Source organism: Terrapene carolina, unplaced genomic scaffold (assembly GCF_002925995.2).
Source record: "Terrapene carolina triunguis isolate 2854851 unplaced genomic scaffold, T_m_triunguis-2.0 Scaffold131, whole genome shotgun sequence".
NCBI lineage: Eukaryota > Metazoa > Chordata > Testudines > Emydidae > Terrapene > Terrapene triunguis.
The window spans coordinates 18,885,252-18,903,523 of record NW_020664482.1 but is presented as its reverse complement, the minus strand read 5'-3'; the positions used below and the strand labels follow the sequence as shown (position 1 = coordinate 18,903,523).

General features: G+C 42.7%; 1 protein-coding gene across 1 annotated transcript in view; it reads left to right on the top strand.

Annotated features, from left to right (window-relative positions):
- The window catches only part of AMOT (angiomotin), a 61,774-nt gene that overhangs the window by 33,362 nt on the left and 10,140 nt on the right, over positions 1-18,272 (top strand). The window contains exons 5-7 of the mRNA XM_026653080.2: positions 1,097-1,241; positions 3,117-3,209; positions 6,496-6,641. Coding sequence (XP_026508865.1) covers positions 1,097-1,241; positions 3,117-3,209; positions 6,496-6,641 — 384 coding nt within the window. The remainder of the gene's footprint in view (positions 1-1,096; positions 1,242-3,116; positions 3,210-6,495; positions 6,642-18,272) is intronic.

Below are 18,272 nucleotides of genomic sequence, written 5' to 3'. Positions count from 1 at the left end.
GTAGTTTGCCCACCCCTGTTTTAGCGGCACGGCTGTGCCGCTAAAAGCCACAGTGTAGCTGCTGTTTGTCGGCAGGAGAGAGCTCTCCTGTCAACAAAAAACTTCCACCCCCGAGGAGTGGCAGCGGCTTTGTCGGCAGGAGAGCGCTCCTGCCGACAAAGTGCTGTACGTACCGACGCTTTTCGTCAGTAAAATTTTTGTCGTCCGGGGTGTGCTTTTTTTAACACCCCTGAACAACAAAAGTTTTGCCGACAAAGTGCCACTGTAGACATGCCCTTAGTGGATAGGATACTAGACTAAGATTCAGGAGACCTGGGCTGTGTTCTCTGCTCTGCCACTGGCTTGCTGGGGGACCTTGGGCAAGTCACATCACTGCTCTGTGCCTCCATTTCCCCATCTGTAAAATGAGGATAATGATACTGACCTCCATTGTAAATCTCTTGGAGATCTATTGATGAAAACACTATCTATGAGTTGGGTATTATTGTTATTTATTAATTAGATTGAAGATTTGTAAGTAGAACATACACAATAGAAGGGTTTAGTACCCGCGGTGGATTGTTATCCCGTAAATAAATACAAATCTGCAAAGCACATCAGTAATTTACAGTTTGGTATTAATATTTTAAAATATAATTTTTATTTATCTGCTTTGCTTGTTCTTTGGCTTTATTTTTTTTCCATCTGCATCAAAGTCCTTCTATGAAATTGCTTTTGGACCAACCTCATGGTGGGTAGTTGTGCCCCTGCTCCCAGGCCCCAGCATCAACACCTGCAAAAGGGCGTTTCTGTCTTTTCAAGTAACTGTTTCCACGCACTGACTGTTGTAATCAAGAGCAAGGGCCTGGAAGACAGGACTCCAGCTCTTTATGTCCAGCTGTGCTGCTGACTCCCTGTGTGACCTGTGGTACGTCACAACCGCTTTGTGTCACAGTTTTACCCACCTGTACCATGGCTGTAATCATGCTTTCCCTCACTTGAGGCTTAATAAATCTTTGTTCAATAAAGCGCTTTGAGAACCTCAGAAGAAAGATGCTACCTAAGTGCCAGGCATTGTTAATGCTAAAGGAAATGGATGCTTTAATTTGCTCTGCAGCTGGAAACAGAAATTCAGCAAGTTTCGGAAGCATATAAAAACCTGGAGAAGTCCTCCTCTAAGCGGGATGCCCTGGAAAAGGCTATGAGAAATAAGCTTGAAGGAGAAATTCGTAGGCTTCATGATTTCAACAGGGATTTGAGAGGTAAAACATTAAAAATGTCTGTTTAAATAAATTCTTTTGTACTGGTCTGTTTTCCTTTGTGATTCACTTGTTATGGCTGATCCGCTTACAGAGCATGACATGATACTCCAGGTATTCTCAACTGTCTAGTGTTGCCAGCAGAATGCTGGGGGTGTAGAAAGGTGAGGTTCGGTTGATTACTGCAATATCTAACTTTCAGCCTGTTAATCATTAAGGAAACAGAAAGATAGTGACAAGCCAAAACTCTATCCCAGGATATAATCCTGGGGCTATTTCTCACGTTGTATTCTAAAAACATTTTATTCAAGTGCCAGTGTGAAACTATGAATGCTGACATTCATGTCCTGTCCAGTGACCCCTTTGCACTTAACATTCCTTATCAATCCAGGCAGCTCTTCCTTCAGACTCCCCTTTCCCTTCCAGGGCAAGATGCTGTCTGTATTTCCTTAGTAGTATCTGGCTCTTGGTAAGAAGTTGCAGCAGTACCGTGGCTGGGAATCAAGGCTGTCAGCGAATGGTGTTCGAGCCTAGATTGGCAATGGTTAAGCATTTAATTTTCAAAGGGAGAAAACAGCTTGTGGTTTTAGAAACATAAACTCAGAATAATTTTAACTAATTCAGCCTTTTCTATAAAAGCTTTCTGGTTCCCCTGTGTGTTATCTGCTGTCGCTGTCCTCATGGTCTCTAACCATTTAAAGCCAGGTGACTTGGGAGAATGGGAAATATTTTGTCTCGGTCTAACGTCACGTAGGGTATGTCTAGGGTTTTAAAAACCCACAGCAGCCATTCTCAGAGCCTGGGTTGCATCTCGGGCTGGAGCTTGGGTTCTGAAGGCTTCCCTAGGCTTCAGAACCCGAGCTCAAACCTCTACCCAGCTGGTTTTAGCGCTGTAGCGCGAGCCTGAGTCTGAGACTCACCAGTGTAGGTTTTAAAATGCATAGTGCCTAGTACTACAGTGGAGGGTGACGTACAGAAGCTTGTAATAAATAAACTAACCTCTTTTCCCAGCAAATCAGACATCATAAGCAATTAATATACGTGTCCTAAGTCTGATACAGCCTTTTGTTAGCTCTGCTGTTTCAAGAGACAAATGTTGATACACTTACTATTAGGGTTATTCATTTTTCTGGAAAGTCAGGTAATCAGAGATCAGGCCACTAGGGCTTATAGTTTTTCAACTTCTGCCCAGAAGATTTAGTGGAGGATTGCGAGAGAATTACATACCGTGGCGGAAGTTAATTTTAAAAAATGATATCCTTTCTATAGGTTTTTGGAGTCATTCTGTATTATTTAAAAGAAAATTATATCCCGGGGATAAAATTCCATAGGATGGTTCAACACACTTGTGATTTTTTAATTTTTTTTCTAAACGCTTACATGTTATAGAACTTTAGTGAGACAAGGTGGGTGAGGTAATCTGAGAGAGAGACCTGAAGAAGAGCTCAGTGTAAGCTCGAAACTTGTCTCTCTCCCCAATAGAAGTTGGTCCAATAAAAGATATTATCTCACCCACCCAGTCTCTCTAATATCCTGGGACCAACATAGCTACAACAACACTGCAGTGCAACATAGATTTTTAGAGTAATTTCTGTAGAATTCTGTTAGCTTCATCCCCCATTGAATTCTCTAAAATATTCCCCAAGAGTGTTGTAGCTAGAAATATTTAAACAGCATCTGTACATGTTGCGAAAGCAACTGCCCCTTCAGTTTCTGATCCAGCCTTTTGTTTCACATTGTTTAGAACCAGGAGTCCTTTGCATAGAACTTGTTTTTACACATGTCCGGAGTAGATGCAACTCACTTAGTGATTTTAAGAGCATTTCTGAAAGTTTTTCATTCTCTTGTTGTTTCTCCTCTTCAAAAAAAATTCTGCAGAGCGTATGGAGACGGCCAACAAGCAGCTTGCTGAGAAGGAATTTGAGGGATCTGAGGACAATCGGAAAACCATCTCTCAGCTCTTTGCACAAAGTGAGTCAGAGGTTTACTGTGGTCTAGGAAAAATGTGCCATTCAGGCTGTGAAAAATCCTCCACTTAGGCGGTGTCGTGTACTCCATATCAGTCTGTCTTGTCATGCACTCAGATATTACTGTGATGTAGGGCATATTAGAGAGTCTCTGAAACTACCAGTGCAAGAAGAAGTTGAATTCAGGTTTCTCCTTCTGTCAGCACATAAAATACATCTGCTAACCTACAAACACAAAGCAACCTGCTTACAGGGTAAATCCTATCAGGTGGTGAGCGGCTTAACATGAGTGTGCTTCCATGCATAGGGTGGAATTCTGATACCTCACATGGGCAAGGGCTTGGAAGGAGGCAAGGGCAGACGAGGAGCTAAGTTGAGATCCAGGGCTGTGGATCCCCCAGCTATTTCCCAGACAGTCGCTCATTGGCATGATCAGTTTAGCAAAGATGCTGGCAGGGAGAACTTTTAGTCTAAAAGAATAAAAAGGAGGAGCTCTGCCTCTATTCTGCTGGGCTGGGCAGAGATACCCAAGGGTCATGACTTATGTCCAGAGCAGTGGATCCATCACAGGGCAAACCAAAATTGCAGGTGTGAAATTTTGCCTTTCCCCGTACTGAAATATCTTGCGGCTTATGGCAGTGAGTCAACTTTCCTCCTAATTCCATGGTGCACTCCACCCTTCTGACAATGCTTGCTTCTTTCCAGTTGTGTTATGTAATGTGTTTAAAAAAAGAGAGAGGGAGAGATAAAATTGCAAAATAAAGAGGATTTGCTGTGGTGCAATACACTCTGCTTCTCCTTCTTTGCAGTGCTGAAATCCCTCCCTTGTGCTGTCCTCAATCTACCTCTGTTCACTTAGCCATTCATGTTGTGAGTATGTGGCTTTGAAGTCACAGGGCTTAGCTGTCCATGTAAATCCCTGAAGATGGTATTGGGAAGTCTACTTAGTTGTGAGATGAGTTTGTTTTTTTAAACTGGATTAATAGATGTTGAGATAAAAGTACAAGAGGAGAGAAATGCTGTGTTTTATTGCTTGATATATAGAGGTGTACCATAGCTCATGTGAGATGTCTGTCTGCATAAATTATACAGGCTGGATCCTGTTCTCACTGAAGTCAGTAGCGAAACTGCCATTGACTTTGGGAGCAGAATTGGGCCCTGTAGGTGTGAATCTGTAGGTTACAGTCCTCCAGGCTGTGATTTAAACCTGCAGTACCACCTGATGTGATCCTTGGGCTGTAGGAAAGAATCACCTACGGAAGGGCAGGTGGTGTTGCTGCCACCTGTTGTCCCACGTGTTTCTGCCAGCAGAAGCCAGCTTAAGGTTGCAATCAGGGGTCCATAACAGCCCCACTTCAGAGGCTGCCCCCGTGGGGAATGTGCTGCATTGGCATGCTTCTTCTTGGCTGCCCTAGCCATGCTCCCTCCCGGCCACAGCAACCATTTTTTGGGCTGCTCTGGTCCCCTCACAGAAGGGAGTTTGTAGCCGCTCTATGCTGCGAACACTCCACACGTGGCTCTTTTCTGGTGGAAGAATGGAAACCGCTCTGCACCTGTAGATATATTTATACGCTGGTGTACACCACACACTGTCTATACTAACAGCTAAGGTCTGGCATCTGTTTTTCAAAAACTTCCACCGCTTGTCCTCATTCCTTTGCATGAGATATTAGTTTTTGGAATGCAGTTTCTCTGGTGTCCTCAATGCCAAATGTAGATTGCTGCAGGGGTGCATTCTGAAGTTGAATTAATGTTACCAGTGCAAGTAATTGGCTTCTGCTGAGGACTTCAGTGACTCTGCAGAAAGCACGGCCGCTCAGCTCTCTTGCTTTGCTCATTTATAGGTTTGCTTTACACACTTGCATTATATTTTCCCTGTCCCTGATTTTGTCCTGTTTACTTCTTCTGTGAATGAACATGCAGTGTAACTGCATGGATTCTGAGGCATTCGTGAAGTTCAGCTCTTGACGGATGGCAACCTAACTGGAGCAGTCAATGAGCATGGAGTAGATTCCAGTCGATCTTGTCTTGACTTGGCTGTTTCCATGGTAGGATGACAGTGTGTGCGTTTGCTTCTGGCATTTGTGGGGGTGTGTAAATCTGGACACCACCCATTGTCCAGCTGAGACACCAGTAGCGTGGCTTGGATTCTCACAGTATGAATTGGACCTGATGAGGTTAGAATTGAAGGGAAATACAGTCGGGACTGAAATAAACACTTGAGAGGGCAGAGGAAGCAAACCTGTAAAATTGTACCAATAGCCCAAGTGAATCTGCTTCCGGAAAAGATTTAAAAACCTGAAGTCCAAGCTTGCAGTCTGTGTGCCTCATCGCTAGCAGTGTTATCTGAGCCAACTAATCCCTGCATCAAGAGATGAGAAACCATCAAATAGCAATGTTAAATTTGAAATCCAAACAATTCAATAGATTTTAAGGCCAGAAAAGACCATTATGATCTTCTAGTCTGACCTCCTGTGCAACACAGGCCTAGAACCTCACCCAGTAATTCCTGTATCAAGCATCAGTTCTTCATCCAATGTAAACAACTGGCAAGGGCATACAGTGCTGGCAAATGGTGCCAGGTGATGCCTTAGAAGGTGAATTCCTTATGTAACCAAAGCACGGGTACAATTGGACCAGTGACAGTGCAGGCCAACGTGCCCCAGTCCCCACCTGGGGTGTCACTTTTAAGGGTGACAGAGAAGAGATGAGCTTTCATTGCTCATTCATTGCCTGGCCCCTCTGAAAATGTCTGAAAAGGGGGCTGCTGGGGTGGTGCTTCAGTAGTGAAGACACTTGCCCGTCGGGAACTGAACTGAGGTCAGTGAGCTGCCATGGTATTTATTTATATTTCTGTATTTACAGATTAATTTAAAAATGACAGAATAGGGAGTCACAAAAGCAAAGGTTACATTATGGCCCTAAGCCGGACAGCTCCCCTTTGCACCCCTGCCATCACCCAGCCAGCAAGCAGTGATGTTACCAGGTTAGCTTGTTTTCTGATTTTAAACCAGTGAGCTAGAGATAAAAGGTGCTCTGTCCTCTTAGCCATCTATCTAATCAGGGTAAGATAAATGACCTAATTTAACATATTTTTCTCGGCAATCCATTATTTCTGTCCCTCTGTATATAGAGAGATGTCTGCCTTTTCCCTTCTTTAGAGAGCAAGCAGCTGTCAGCAAAGACCCTCTCCTTCTTGATCACGGGTAGAATTTAGGGGAATGCCCCACTCCTAGACGTCTGTCAAGGAAAGCTCCATCCATTTTACATTTCCCACTTTATTTCTATAGATAAAGAAACACAGAGGGAGAAGGAGAAACTGGAGATAGAACTAGCTGCTGCACGCTCCACCAGTGAGGATCAGCGAAGGCACATTGAGATCCGTGATCAGGCCTTAAACAATGCTCAGGCCAAGGTGGTGAAACTGGAGGAAGAGGTAAGGTCACTGGTAGAGAGAAATGGGGGTAGCTCCAGGTACGTGTTAACAAAAGAGAATGTGGCAGTGATTTGCCTTTTACAAACTGGGTAGGAAATCTGCTATCTTTAAAGCTGTATCTGTTCAGCTTGTGTCAGTTAATTAAATTGGTGCAAAAACAGAGTGTATAAGTCATAAGCCTGTATTTCCTTTAAGGGCTTTCATCCTTCGAGCAGCAACATTTCATTTTCCTCCTTTTTTAAATGATGATAAAGATGGGCTTGAACTGAAATCTCAAATCCAAACACCCTCAGAATTTTGGGGGAACTCAGGTCAGGACGGGCTTTTAACTAATCGTGAATAAACTCTGTTCACCCCGTTGTCCACTAACACTATGGTGGTGTTCTGGTACAAAGCTACACTGATCAATTTGTATTCCTTACTCATATTGAACTGGGTGGAGTTGAAGAGTAGCTAATAAAGGAAAACAGTTTTAAAAGCATAATTTGAATTAACAATTTTTTTTTAATAAGCAAAGAATCGACATTCTGTTTCCCAGTGGAAACACACCCGTGTCATAAAACCCCCCATGATGGTTGGCAAATGGCAATCTTTGCAGACTATTACGATCCCGTTTATACAGTGCTGCTTGGTTGGTGTGCATCCCCATGTCATTTGTGTGTGCGCCAGCCAAAAGAATCCCTATCCTGAGGAACTACAGACTTAAGTACAATATAAACAGGAGCCATGCATGTGCTACATGGTTATTGCAGTGGAATGGGAGGGTTTTCAGTTTCTTCTTAAAGGAGAGGATTGACATGTCTGAGACAGAAGGTATGAAGATGCAAGTAGTTGAAGCAATCAAAGTGGGATGTCTGGGGAAAGACTTTGGCAAATTCTAGAGTTGTGGGAGGAGAAGAGGGCAGAGAGAGCGCGTTGGATGAGGAGTCATTTGGAGAAATGGAACTTCAGTTTTACACCGAATTAGAGAGGTTAAGGATTGAATGGATATGGATTATGAGCTCCCCTTTGAACATATGAGGAGTTCTTGCACATTAGGGTTGAATTGCCTGTGTGGGGGAAGCTGGCCCTGCTGCTGCCTGTTCTGGAGATAAGCAGAGGAATTCAGGCTCAGGGACTGTTGACCTTTAGCATCTTTCACCAGCACAATGTCACACTAATGCTGCAGAATATTTGAGCTGCCCCAGGTATAGTGCGGTGCACAGCTGTGTGGGAGACTTGGCTTTGCTCCTCAAGATACCAGGGGAAGTGGGCCTGAGAGGGGGTGGGGACTTTGTGAAGCTGGAGGAGGCTGGAGGACTGAGAGGTTGTTAAAGACCAAGAGGCAAATTCAGCCCTGGTTGCAGCTGACACAACTCCATTGACTTCGGAAGAGCTGCAGCAGCTTATGCCCAGGCTGAATTGGGCCTTGTGTATGCTCAGGAGAGTAAAGAGTTGTCAGGTGTAGGCTTTTAAAATGAGAGATGATGCAGTTTGATGATGCAGACTATTCTAGGACTCGATCCTGCAATGGGTGTAGCGCTTTGGCCCTGATCCAGCAAAGCACTTCAGCACATGCTTAACTTTAAGCACGTGTACAGTCCTTGCGGGTTTGAGCCCCTATTTAGATTCTGACACTGCTTCCATCATTGTAGCATCTGAATTCCTGCAGATTAGTAGTATATAAACATCCACATGTTGTATTTCTAAAAAGCCATCTTGTACTAGTAAGAGATTAGTGGTATGCTGCGGTCTTATAAATATTCTGCCAATAGACTTACGTTTTTAAATAAAACATGGGATATACTTAATGATCCCTGTTTTTAGGTCAAATGCACTATAGTCTAGTCTGTATAAGGGTTTGTGGTGGCTTTTATCCAGCTGTTGCTTGAATCTAGGGCCCACAGGAAGTGCCACCTTTCCTGTTGCAGATAAATACGGACGCTTCTCAGCGAGTGAGCAGAAATTAACTGTCAGGGTTGCACTCGTTAATGGAGGCATGGGGAGAATGGAGAAAAAATGACCACTCTTTCCAGGTCTCCCAAATCACTTTTCATTAAAATACTTAGGATCATGAAGGATTTGTTGCCTCATTGGCACTAAACTGTGAGGGCTTCTCAAATCCTTGTTCTGCTCTTTCAGTAAGTTTCCAAAAGCAGGCACAGGAAACAGTTCAGTGCTCAGAGTAACAATTTGAAAAGGACTCTAAATGTCAGGCTATGATTTAGTGGTATCCAGTGACCAAGATATCTGAACAATTTGTCAATGATTTCTTTGATTCCTGCGTGCTTTACTCGAATAGGCAGTCCCCATAATTGTCAGGAATTTCCAAATTAGTGCTGCAGAAGAGGGTGGAGTTAGTTATGTTAACACTTGGCAGTGGCCCTGGTTTAAGGCCTGAGGGATGCTGTGTGTATATGTGTGTATTTCAGTTGTTGCATCCTGTATTGTGTGGTGTTTTCTTCTTCTTCTTCCTCTTTGGCTTCCTACTCAGCAGATTCTCATCCTGTCTGATATCTATCAGATCCTTTTAAAAAACAGAATTTATTCTAGTTTATATCAGAGCTAGAAACTATGTGCCGCTGAACTTAAAAATTTGATTTGCAATCAGGATGAAGAGATTCTTTTCTCAGCTCTGTTACTGACTCACAGACTTAGGCGAGTCACCTAACTTTCTGAGCCTGTATATTCCTCTTCTAAAACCTGGGGATAAAACTACTTGCCTACCTCATCGGAATGTTCTGAGTCTTAATTAATATTCTGTATTCTAAGATCTTGGTGGCAGGTGAAAGGGTTATATAAGTACTAGTAATACTGAGAAAGCAGCCTCCTTGGAGTTCTCCAAACACATCGTGGAGGCTGCTAGAGTAGGAGAAAGGGACGCTCACAGAGTATTGTCCTGCACTGTTAATAGTAGATTAAATGTTTCTTTAAATAAAAGTTTAAAATATAAGGTGCAATTGAAATTAAAATTAGATGAGGTTGGTTTATTTCTGAGCAATAGTAGGGGTATGATCATGGATACTTAAAGGGAACTCAAAGCAAATATGTCTACAGGTACCCAGTATATGTCTGTGTGTATCATATAATGTTTGCCCTTAACTGCTTATCTGTGCTTTAAAAATGATTTCAGGTGGTGTTTATCGTCCATATTTTTTTTTCCACTTCAGAAATAATGAGGGTTTAATTGTCCTCCCTTTGCTAGAGGGCCTTGGTAAGATCTTGAGGGAGGAGCTCAGTAGCAGCTCGAAGCTGTAATGTGAACTGTGGCTTTCCCTCCTCCTGATGCTCACCTACAACTGAGCCAGCGGTAGCTCTGCACTGCTATGTATGAGACGCAGGCCTGACTAGAAGCCCGGCACTTATGTTTCTCAACACGCAGTAGGCCAGGGGCATGTATATAACAAGATCAGTAACCCAAGGAGAAAAAAGAGAACCCCATCTTTCTGTGTGTTTATCTTAGGTATTTATAACTACTCATTGGTAGTTAAGGACTATGCTTTTATTTAATGTGCATTTAAAAATAAAATGTTACTACTCAATATATCTGGGAGAAATCTTGTTATATTAGGACCACATCGTGCCGTTGTCGCCTCATATCGTACCTCATTGATTTCAGTGGGGACTTCTGCTTAGCAATCAGTGGTAAGAGAAGACCAATTGACTCACAAGGGCAAGTTTTGAGATGAGTTCAGCTCCCACTGGTTCTCAGTGGGAGCTGCTGGGTGCAGAACACTTGCAATTCTGTCCTCTTCATTGAGGTGCCTGAATGGGAACTGAGCTCTTTGGAAACCTGGCTTACAGTTTGCAGCAAAATGTGTCTTGTTTAGGCTGTAGGTGCAAATTAGTAAACACTTGTTAAACTCCCGATCAAAGAACCTCTGTGTTTTCCTGTGGCCATGGCAGTCTCATTAAGGAGAAAATTTACTTAATGTAGTTAAGGAAATGGCTGGCGCTAATGCCAACAATCCAGGCCAATGAATCTTCTTCCTCATGTTGGCTCAGGCTGATCAAGAGGACAGCTATTTTGGTGGCTGCCTCTGGGATCATGGGAAAAATTGCTAGCTTTTTTGAGACGTTGAATTTAAAGAAGAATGGGCTGGCTGCAGAATAGCTGGCATATGCCTGCTAGTCTAGTTCTTTCTTTTGCTTGAATGAGTATCTGAGAGGTTGCTGAGGGAATTGTTAACCATTGTTAACCATTGCTATGCTGTATTATTTTGTCTAGCATGGCAGGAATGCACAGTGTAGGTCAGACAGGGAGACAATTTGGTCTGGCAGTTGGAGCAGGCGCCTGGACTCCTGGGTTCTGCTGCTGGCTGTGCCACTGACTTTGTGTGACCTTGGGCCAAGTACTTAAATTTCCCCTATTGCATCGATTTCTCATCTGAGCAAAGTAGGGTGTAGCACTTGCCCATCTCATAGAAGTGTTGTGGGCTTGAGTGGTTTAAAGCTCTTTGAGTTAAAAGGTGCGATTGAAGTGCAAGTATTTTAGCATTAGCATGGGTTGGCTTCATGTATGCTGCATTATGTAGGGCAACATTTTTATATAAAGTAGGTAATATATTTCTAGTCAGTTTCCTTCTCCTCATTACTAAGTGCCACAGCTTCACGGTAACACTTGAATGATGACAATGTCATACCAAATCCATTTCTAGGGCAATATTTAGCCTTTTCCTGCTCAGTTAAAAACCCCGATTGTCTATATAACTAAAACATAGTTTACATGAATTCTATATACCAGAACTAAAATACACGCTGGCTGTAAAATATCTTGCAATCCCAACTGGTTAATTGTGTACTATGGACTTAATACTCCTGGCCACTAAAGCAGACTTTTCTTCAGCCCCTGTTGTAGGAGTCAGTAGTTTTGGAGCATGGATTGCCATTCTGTCCTCAATTGCATTGCAAAGGTTTGAGTGGTCTTGGTGTACAGCATGCAGGAAGATGCTAGGGGTCTAGGATTTGTTCCAATATAGGTCTTGTCTGGACTAGGATTTAAAATTGCAATGTTAGCATGTGTTGGGTTACATGCTAACTAACAGGTTTTAAGAGTCTACAGTGGGCAAGACACTGGGCCTGTAAGTAGCACATACTAATCTGGCGAAGTTAATGTTAACAGAGTTGCAGAATCTACAGAACCGGCCATACTGACCAGACCCATTGACTCTGAGTACCAGGCTTTCAGTATGGCAACAGGAATTTGTCATAGGTGCCTAGTGCAGTACCCAGCCACAGCTGGTGCTAATGGAGGAAAGGGTCATCAGCACTGCTTTTAGAAGTCTTATGTTAAAAAGACGATTTTAAACTCAACTTCTCCTTAAGCCAGTCGACTCTTAACATCTTCTTGATGGAGGCCCAAACTTCAACCAGGCTGCCACATTTCCCCCAAAATGCAACTTTATCGGAGTATAACTTTCATCCTCTCGGTGCCACCACGGAACAGAGCCCGAGCGTTCCAGGCAGGGCCGGCTCCAGGCACCAGCTTACCAAGCAGTTGCTTGGGGCGGCCACTTCGGAGAGGGGCGGCACGTCCAGCTGTTCGGCGGCAATTCGGCGGACGGTCCCTCACTCCTGCTCGGAGCGAAGGACCTCCCGCTGAATTGCCGCCGCAGATCGCGATCGCGGCTTTTTTTTGTTTTTGTTTGGCTGCTTGGGGCGGCCAAAACCCTGGAGCCGGCCCTGGTTCCAGGTACAACAGTCCCAAAGTAAAGCAATTGCCACTAAAAGTACAGATTAGTAGATAACACACGCACAACTCACAATGTAAAGGAAAACGACCTCCTCCCACATGTATAAAGTACATTGGGGAAAACCCTGGAAACAAATTTTGAAGGAAATATTCTTTGCAAAGGAAGCTTCTAGAAGACATAAGACATTACAGCCATAAAATGTGAACATAAACCAGCTACCAGAGCTAAGGTAGCCCAGTTTTTTCTGGTTTATCTACAGTGTAGGGGAGTAATGTGATATTTCTGGTTACACTGTGAGGTTTATCTGTGGGCAGCTGTTGAAATGTTGACTTCTTAATGGTGTCTACTGTATCTTATATGCTGTATCTGAGATGTCATTCATAACAATCGCTTTTAAAGGAAATACTTTATTTGCAAACATTGTTCATGCATGTGTGTATGGCAATGGGAGAAGAGAAAGGTCTTTTACATTCCCCCCCCCGAAGTAGTGTGTGCACGTCTTTAATGACCCGTCGTTCTGTAATGATGCAGAAATGGCTTTTTTACTGCTGCATTTCCAACTCTGTTTCTGCCTGTTAGTAATTTTCCAGAGGTGGCTTTGAGGCTTTAACCCAAACAAATGGAGAGACAATATTATGACCTTCCATGCAGCAAACCCTACTCCCTAGTAAGAGGATAGTATTACCAAATTGCTTCAGCATGAGCTCTTGCTGAGGCCAGTGGCGTCTTACTGGAACTGAATTCAATCAAACTGAGGGTTCACAGGAATCTTGCAGGAATATATTCCAACAGCAGAGAGAGAATTATATACATTATATACGGGTTAAATGTGCTTGCACTCTTTTCTTTGTATGTTTCGGCAATAGTGAGCAAATTCCTGTGGGGAAATACATTTTTAGCTGCATCTGAACTGATTCAGATTTAGGATAAACCCATTATAGAATCAAAACACACTGGATAGATTAAAAAAATACCTTGAAGATCTCAAAAATGGCGGGTGGGAGGCAGATGCTGACAAGTGTTACCAATTTGCTGCAATAGTGCTATCCAAAACAAAGAGGATAATGGCTGGGAGGGTTTCTGAATCATTGCTGGTTACGCAAGATGTCCTCTCCCAAAAATCCTCGCTGAGTAACTCATCTGGAGCTATGCATCTCTTTGAAGGGGAGGAATTTCCCCTCCTTTTCTCCTGTCATTGCTTTCTGGGCTGAATTTGCTCCCTGGACGCTATTCCGGCCTGAAGGATGCAGCAGCCTCTGTGTCCATAGTGCTCCCCTTGCAGCTAAGGACCTGTATAGGGAAGGGTCTTCTGCCCTGAGTGCCTTTGTTCCCTCCACCTGAAACCCCCAGCAGAGCTGGGCTCGTCACTGGATGGATGTGACCTCCGCTGTCTTTCCGCACCCCACTGCCTTGCCCCACAGAATGGCACTAGTTTAACTACAAGGATTCTGGAGCCCTGGAGGATATTGCAGGATTTGTCTCTAAAGAGCTTAATAAAATGGATGAACTGTATTTGTTTGGCTCTTGGAGTTTTACCAATCAGTCTCTTTTGGTGAGCAATCTAATAATATTCAGCTGCCCGTATCTAGATGGGAACACATTGTTCTTTGCTATAACTGATTTCTGGACATGTGGCAAAGAATACCTCAGGTAGCCTGGTGGTTGGAATTGCTAAGGAATTCTCTGCATTGTTCTGGGAAGTGGGTGTTTTAAGTATGTTCCCCTGTGAAGAGCTGGTTCCTGCTCTCCACAGCTCAGTGAATGTATTTGTTTAATTATTTCATTCCTGTGTATTTAGAGAGATGGATTTATTTCCGTTTGCTGGGAGCCTTGTAGTTCATGGATTTCAATGTGCAGTCGTTTTTAAGCAATAAAATCTTTCTGACTAACTTGGAAACAAAGAACTGCTCAGGTCAGCCAGAACTCTCTTGAACAATGTAGCCTTAGAATCCCTAGCCTGTCTTGCTGCTCTTTATTGCAGAAATCTCTTGACTGCAGAAACAGTCTTCACAGTAAAAGAAGAAGAATGAACAAACTGCTTGATCAGGAGACCAAAGAACCTTTTGGGGGCACTTCAATGACTGATTTTAATTTTGTGCAATTTATTCCCATTACCCATTATGTCGCGCTTAGACATCTGTGTAAAACTGTGTGGCAGGACTTCGGGAGGAATATTTTAGAAGGGAGAGTCTTGTTTTGGAATTTTTCCTGGAAAAATGACAGCATCTCTTTTAAATGGTTAAACTCGACATCATTGCTACAGTTAACGTGTCTGACAGAATTAAAACGACACCCTAGGTATCTGGAAATGAACTTTGCAAAGTAGCCAGGCAGTGAAGATAAAAGGATTTGTATGTCTGTATGTAGCCCTTTGCTGTTAGAATTGCACCAGGTACAGTAGAAAATGTTCTGTCCCCCAGCATGGTTGTGCTGGGATGCTGTGCAATAGCTGGCAGCCTCCCAGCCCTGCATGGGCATAGTTGAAGTCTTTTGGGATCTTTTGATTTTAAAAGGTGCTATATTAATGTAAGAATATTAATAACTTCAAAGCACGCCCCAAGAAGATGAGTTACTATAAGTAATGTGAACATTAATTTATTACCCAATTACATTCAGTATCATTTAAAAATCTGCCATTTTGTTATGTTTGTGTGTTTAAAAAAATATCGTTCTCAATCTATTTTTTACAAATAAATCACAGTGAAGCACACAGGATTTAAACTTAATTTGATACCATACTAAGAGAAAAGATTAACAAATGGGTTTATGTTGGATAAATTAATCTCATAATGCAAAGAAATAGAGTGAAGCTAGCAACCAAAGCATCCAAATTGGTTAGAATTTGCATCTGGGAGTTAAATAGTTCGGCGGTCTTGGGGAAAATGTTAAGAAATAGTCTGGAAGCCAGGAGTTTTTGGAGCAGAAATTGGAACCGGCAGGCCGTTGGTGATGGGAAAGGGCATGTTGAATGTACAGTGCTTCCCTGCAGGCTCTTCTTGACTTGCAGGTATTACTGGTCCAAAGTTGCAGCCGCTTAGTCGCCAGAGTTTCCAGATCTTGCTGGAAGGGAAGGAACGGGAGGCAGATACTGCTCTCTATATCCTCATAAACGAGCAAGAGAGAGCTAAGTGGAGCACCTGTTGACTGAGAGGCCAGTTACAGAAGGACTCAAGCATCCCCTGCTGCTGTCTGTCCAACTGGCAGATGTTGTTCTGGTCATTGGCGTGGAGCAGCCAGTTTTGTTTTCTTGTTTGGGGGGGGGGGGGGGGGAAACCCGGGAGTTTAAAAAAAAAAAAAGCCCCCGCTTGCTGCTTTTTTTTTTTTTTTTCTTTTGCCTGCAGCATGTTGGCAGTGTTCAAGAAACGCTGTTTCCAATTCCAGTCTTAGGAAAACATATTCATATTCTTGATTGATGTTAATAAAATCCCTCTGTGCTTGGCTGCAATATTCCTGGGCCTTTTTATATTGAGGACAAATCCATCCAGAAGATGAAATAGAACTAAACTTCTGCAATAAGACTTCAGCTGATGAACCCAGGTTCACAGTTTATTCCTCCAAGCTGATAGTCATAGTAGTGAAGAAGTCAGAAAATTTGATTTCCCTGAAGTATCTCCAAGATACCACATTACCTCTTACAATTATTGTACTCAATCCACACACAGTATACTCTATATGGCAAAGTTATATAATGAAGTGGTATTTTTCCCATCTCTGATAACAGTCTTCAGATACGTTAAGGGCTCTTATAAAGAGGACTGTGATCAATTATTCTCCATGTTCACTGAAGATAGGACAAGAAGTAATGGGCTTAATCTGCAGCAAGGGAGATTTAGGTTAAATAGTAGGAAAGAGTTTCTAACTATAAGGGTATTTAAGATCAGGAACAGGCTTCCAAGGGAGGTTTGGGAATCCCTGTCATTGGAGATTTTTAAGAACAGGTTGGACAAACACCCGTCAGGGATGGTCTAGGTGTACTTGGTCCTGCCTCAGCGCAAGAGGCTGGACCTGATGACTTCTTGAGGTCCCTTCCAACCCTACATTTCTAGATTCTATAGTCAGGTTGCTAGCCACTGCTGACCAGTATTGCCACATCTTTGTATTATTGTTATCTATGCTAGCTAGATTAAAGTTATAAAGTGTATGCCTACCCATACTGTGCTTCGCTTGCAGTGCAGACGTACCCAAAGGGATGTTAAAATTTACCCGTCTTTTAATTTAGTTGAACAAAGATGAGTTAGAGTGTTTCTGTACTAAAGCCCCTTTTAAACTTATTTTTTATGTACCTAATGCTGCTTGACATGGAAAGGATAACTCAGGTTTTTTTTTAGAGAAAAATAAATCTGACTTTACGAAAAGCCACTGAACAAGCCATGCCTGTACTTTAGGTTTGGTACATTAGTTAAACATGTGCGGGCAGTGTTACTATGTTGGGCAATCACCTGTGTTACAACATTTCACCTGCAGGTTCGGCTGCTGGGAGCATTTTCAAAGTGAACCATTTCAGTTGAATTTCTGTGGCCTAATTCTTTTTTTGGCTGGGCTCTTGGTATTTGTTGACTGTAGGCCAAAAACTTAATCCACACACATTCTCGCATTTATTTAATTATAAAACTAGTCAATGTTTTTTCTTTTAGCAGGTGATCGGCTGCTTTTTAAAAAAAAATTGTGCTTTATAAAATTTTGGAAATATAGTAACTCATTGGATAGCACTGGGAGCCCCAAGATCCTTGGTTTATTTCATGCATAAGAGAGTTAGAGAGATCCTGATCATTGCTAATTTTCCTGCATGAATTACTGTCTTTTTGCATTTTTCCAAGCACTTTATCATGTTGTACCCTGCATTTGTACAGGAAGTGTGACCCCTGTGCAAAAACAAGGGACAAGGAACCAGAAACTCCTGGGTTCTGTTCTTGGCTCTGCTGCTGACGCGCTGCATATGAGTTCTGGCAGTCACTTAACTGCTCTGAGCCTCCAATAACTCAACTGTAGAACGGGCACAGTAATATCCACCTTACTGGGGAATTAAAAGGGTTAGTTTAATCTTTGTAAAGCACTTTGAGATTGTTGGATGAATAGCTTGATCTTCCTATCATCATTTTTTTAAATCAATGTTTTCAATAGCAAGAGTTTAATGTAAAATTGCATTAAAATGTTCTTGCATCTCCAGATCCAAATAAATATGAAATCTTGAGCAATCGAGAGGTAAAAATACCTACTTACTGTACCTGCCCTGTTTGGGAAATCTTTGGTTGGGTTACTCACCGTTTATCATACCTTTATAATAAAATACCTGTCTCTGGAAAATCCCCTAGGGCAGCAGCACTGCATCATGCTGTGAGATTAGGTCTCTGCTGAGTTTGGGAATAAATGATGCCAGACTTGGGACTGGTGGAAAATAAGATGTTGCTGTTTGAAGCTTACCTACTCACACTGGGTTCTCGATAGTCAGTACTTAATTTGTGCCAGTGCTGAGCCCTGGCACCTCTAGACTTGGCAGTTCATAGCCCCGGCACCTTTGGGCTTGGCAGTTCATAGCCCCGGCACCTTTGGGCTTGGCAGTTCATAGCCCCGGCACCTCTGGGCTTGCCACATCAGTTACGAAAGTAAAAAAAATTGCTTGAGCCCTGGCACCTCTTTCATTACAAATTAAGCACTGTCTATAGTGGCTTTATGCAGAGGGACTGAGGAGCATATGATGAGAATTTTTTGAAGGGATGACATGGCGAAATCAAGAGAATCTAAATTTTGCAACACAGGGTTCCCTGCAAATTGGGTTCTGACTCTCCCGGGGAGTACTGCCTTCTTCAGCCATTATTGTGTCAGTTACTCCTGAGGGAATTCTGCACCAAAAATTAAAGATTCTGTACAAAAATTAAAAATTCTGTGCACAGTATTTTAAAATTCTGCATATTTATTTGTCAAAATAACACAATAGAATCACACCATTTTCAATTATTTT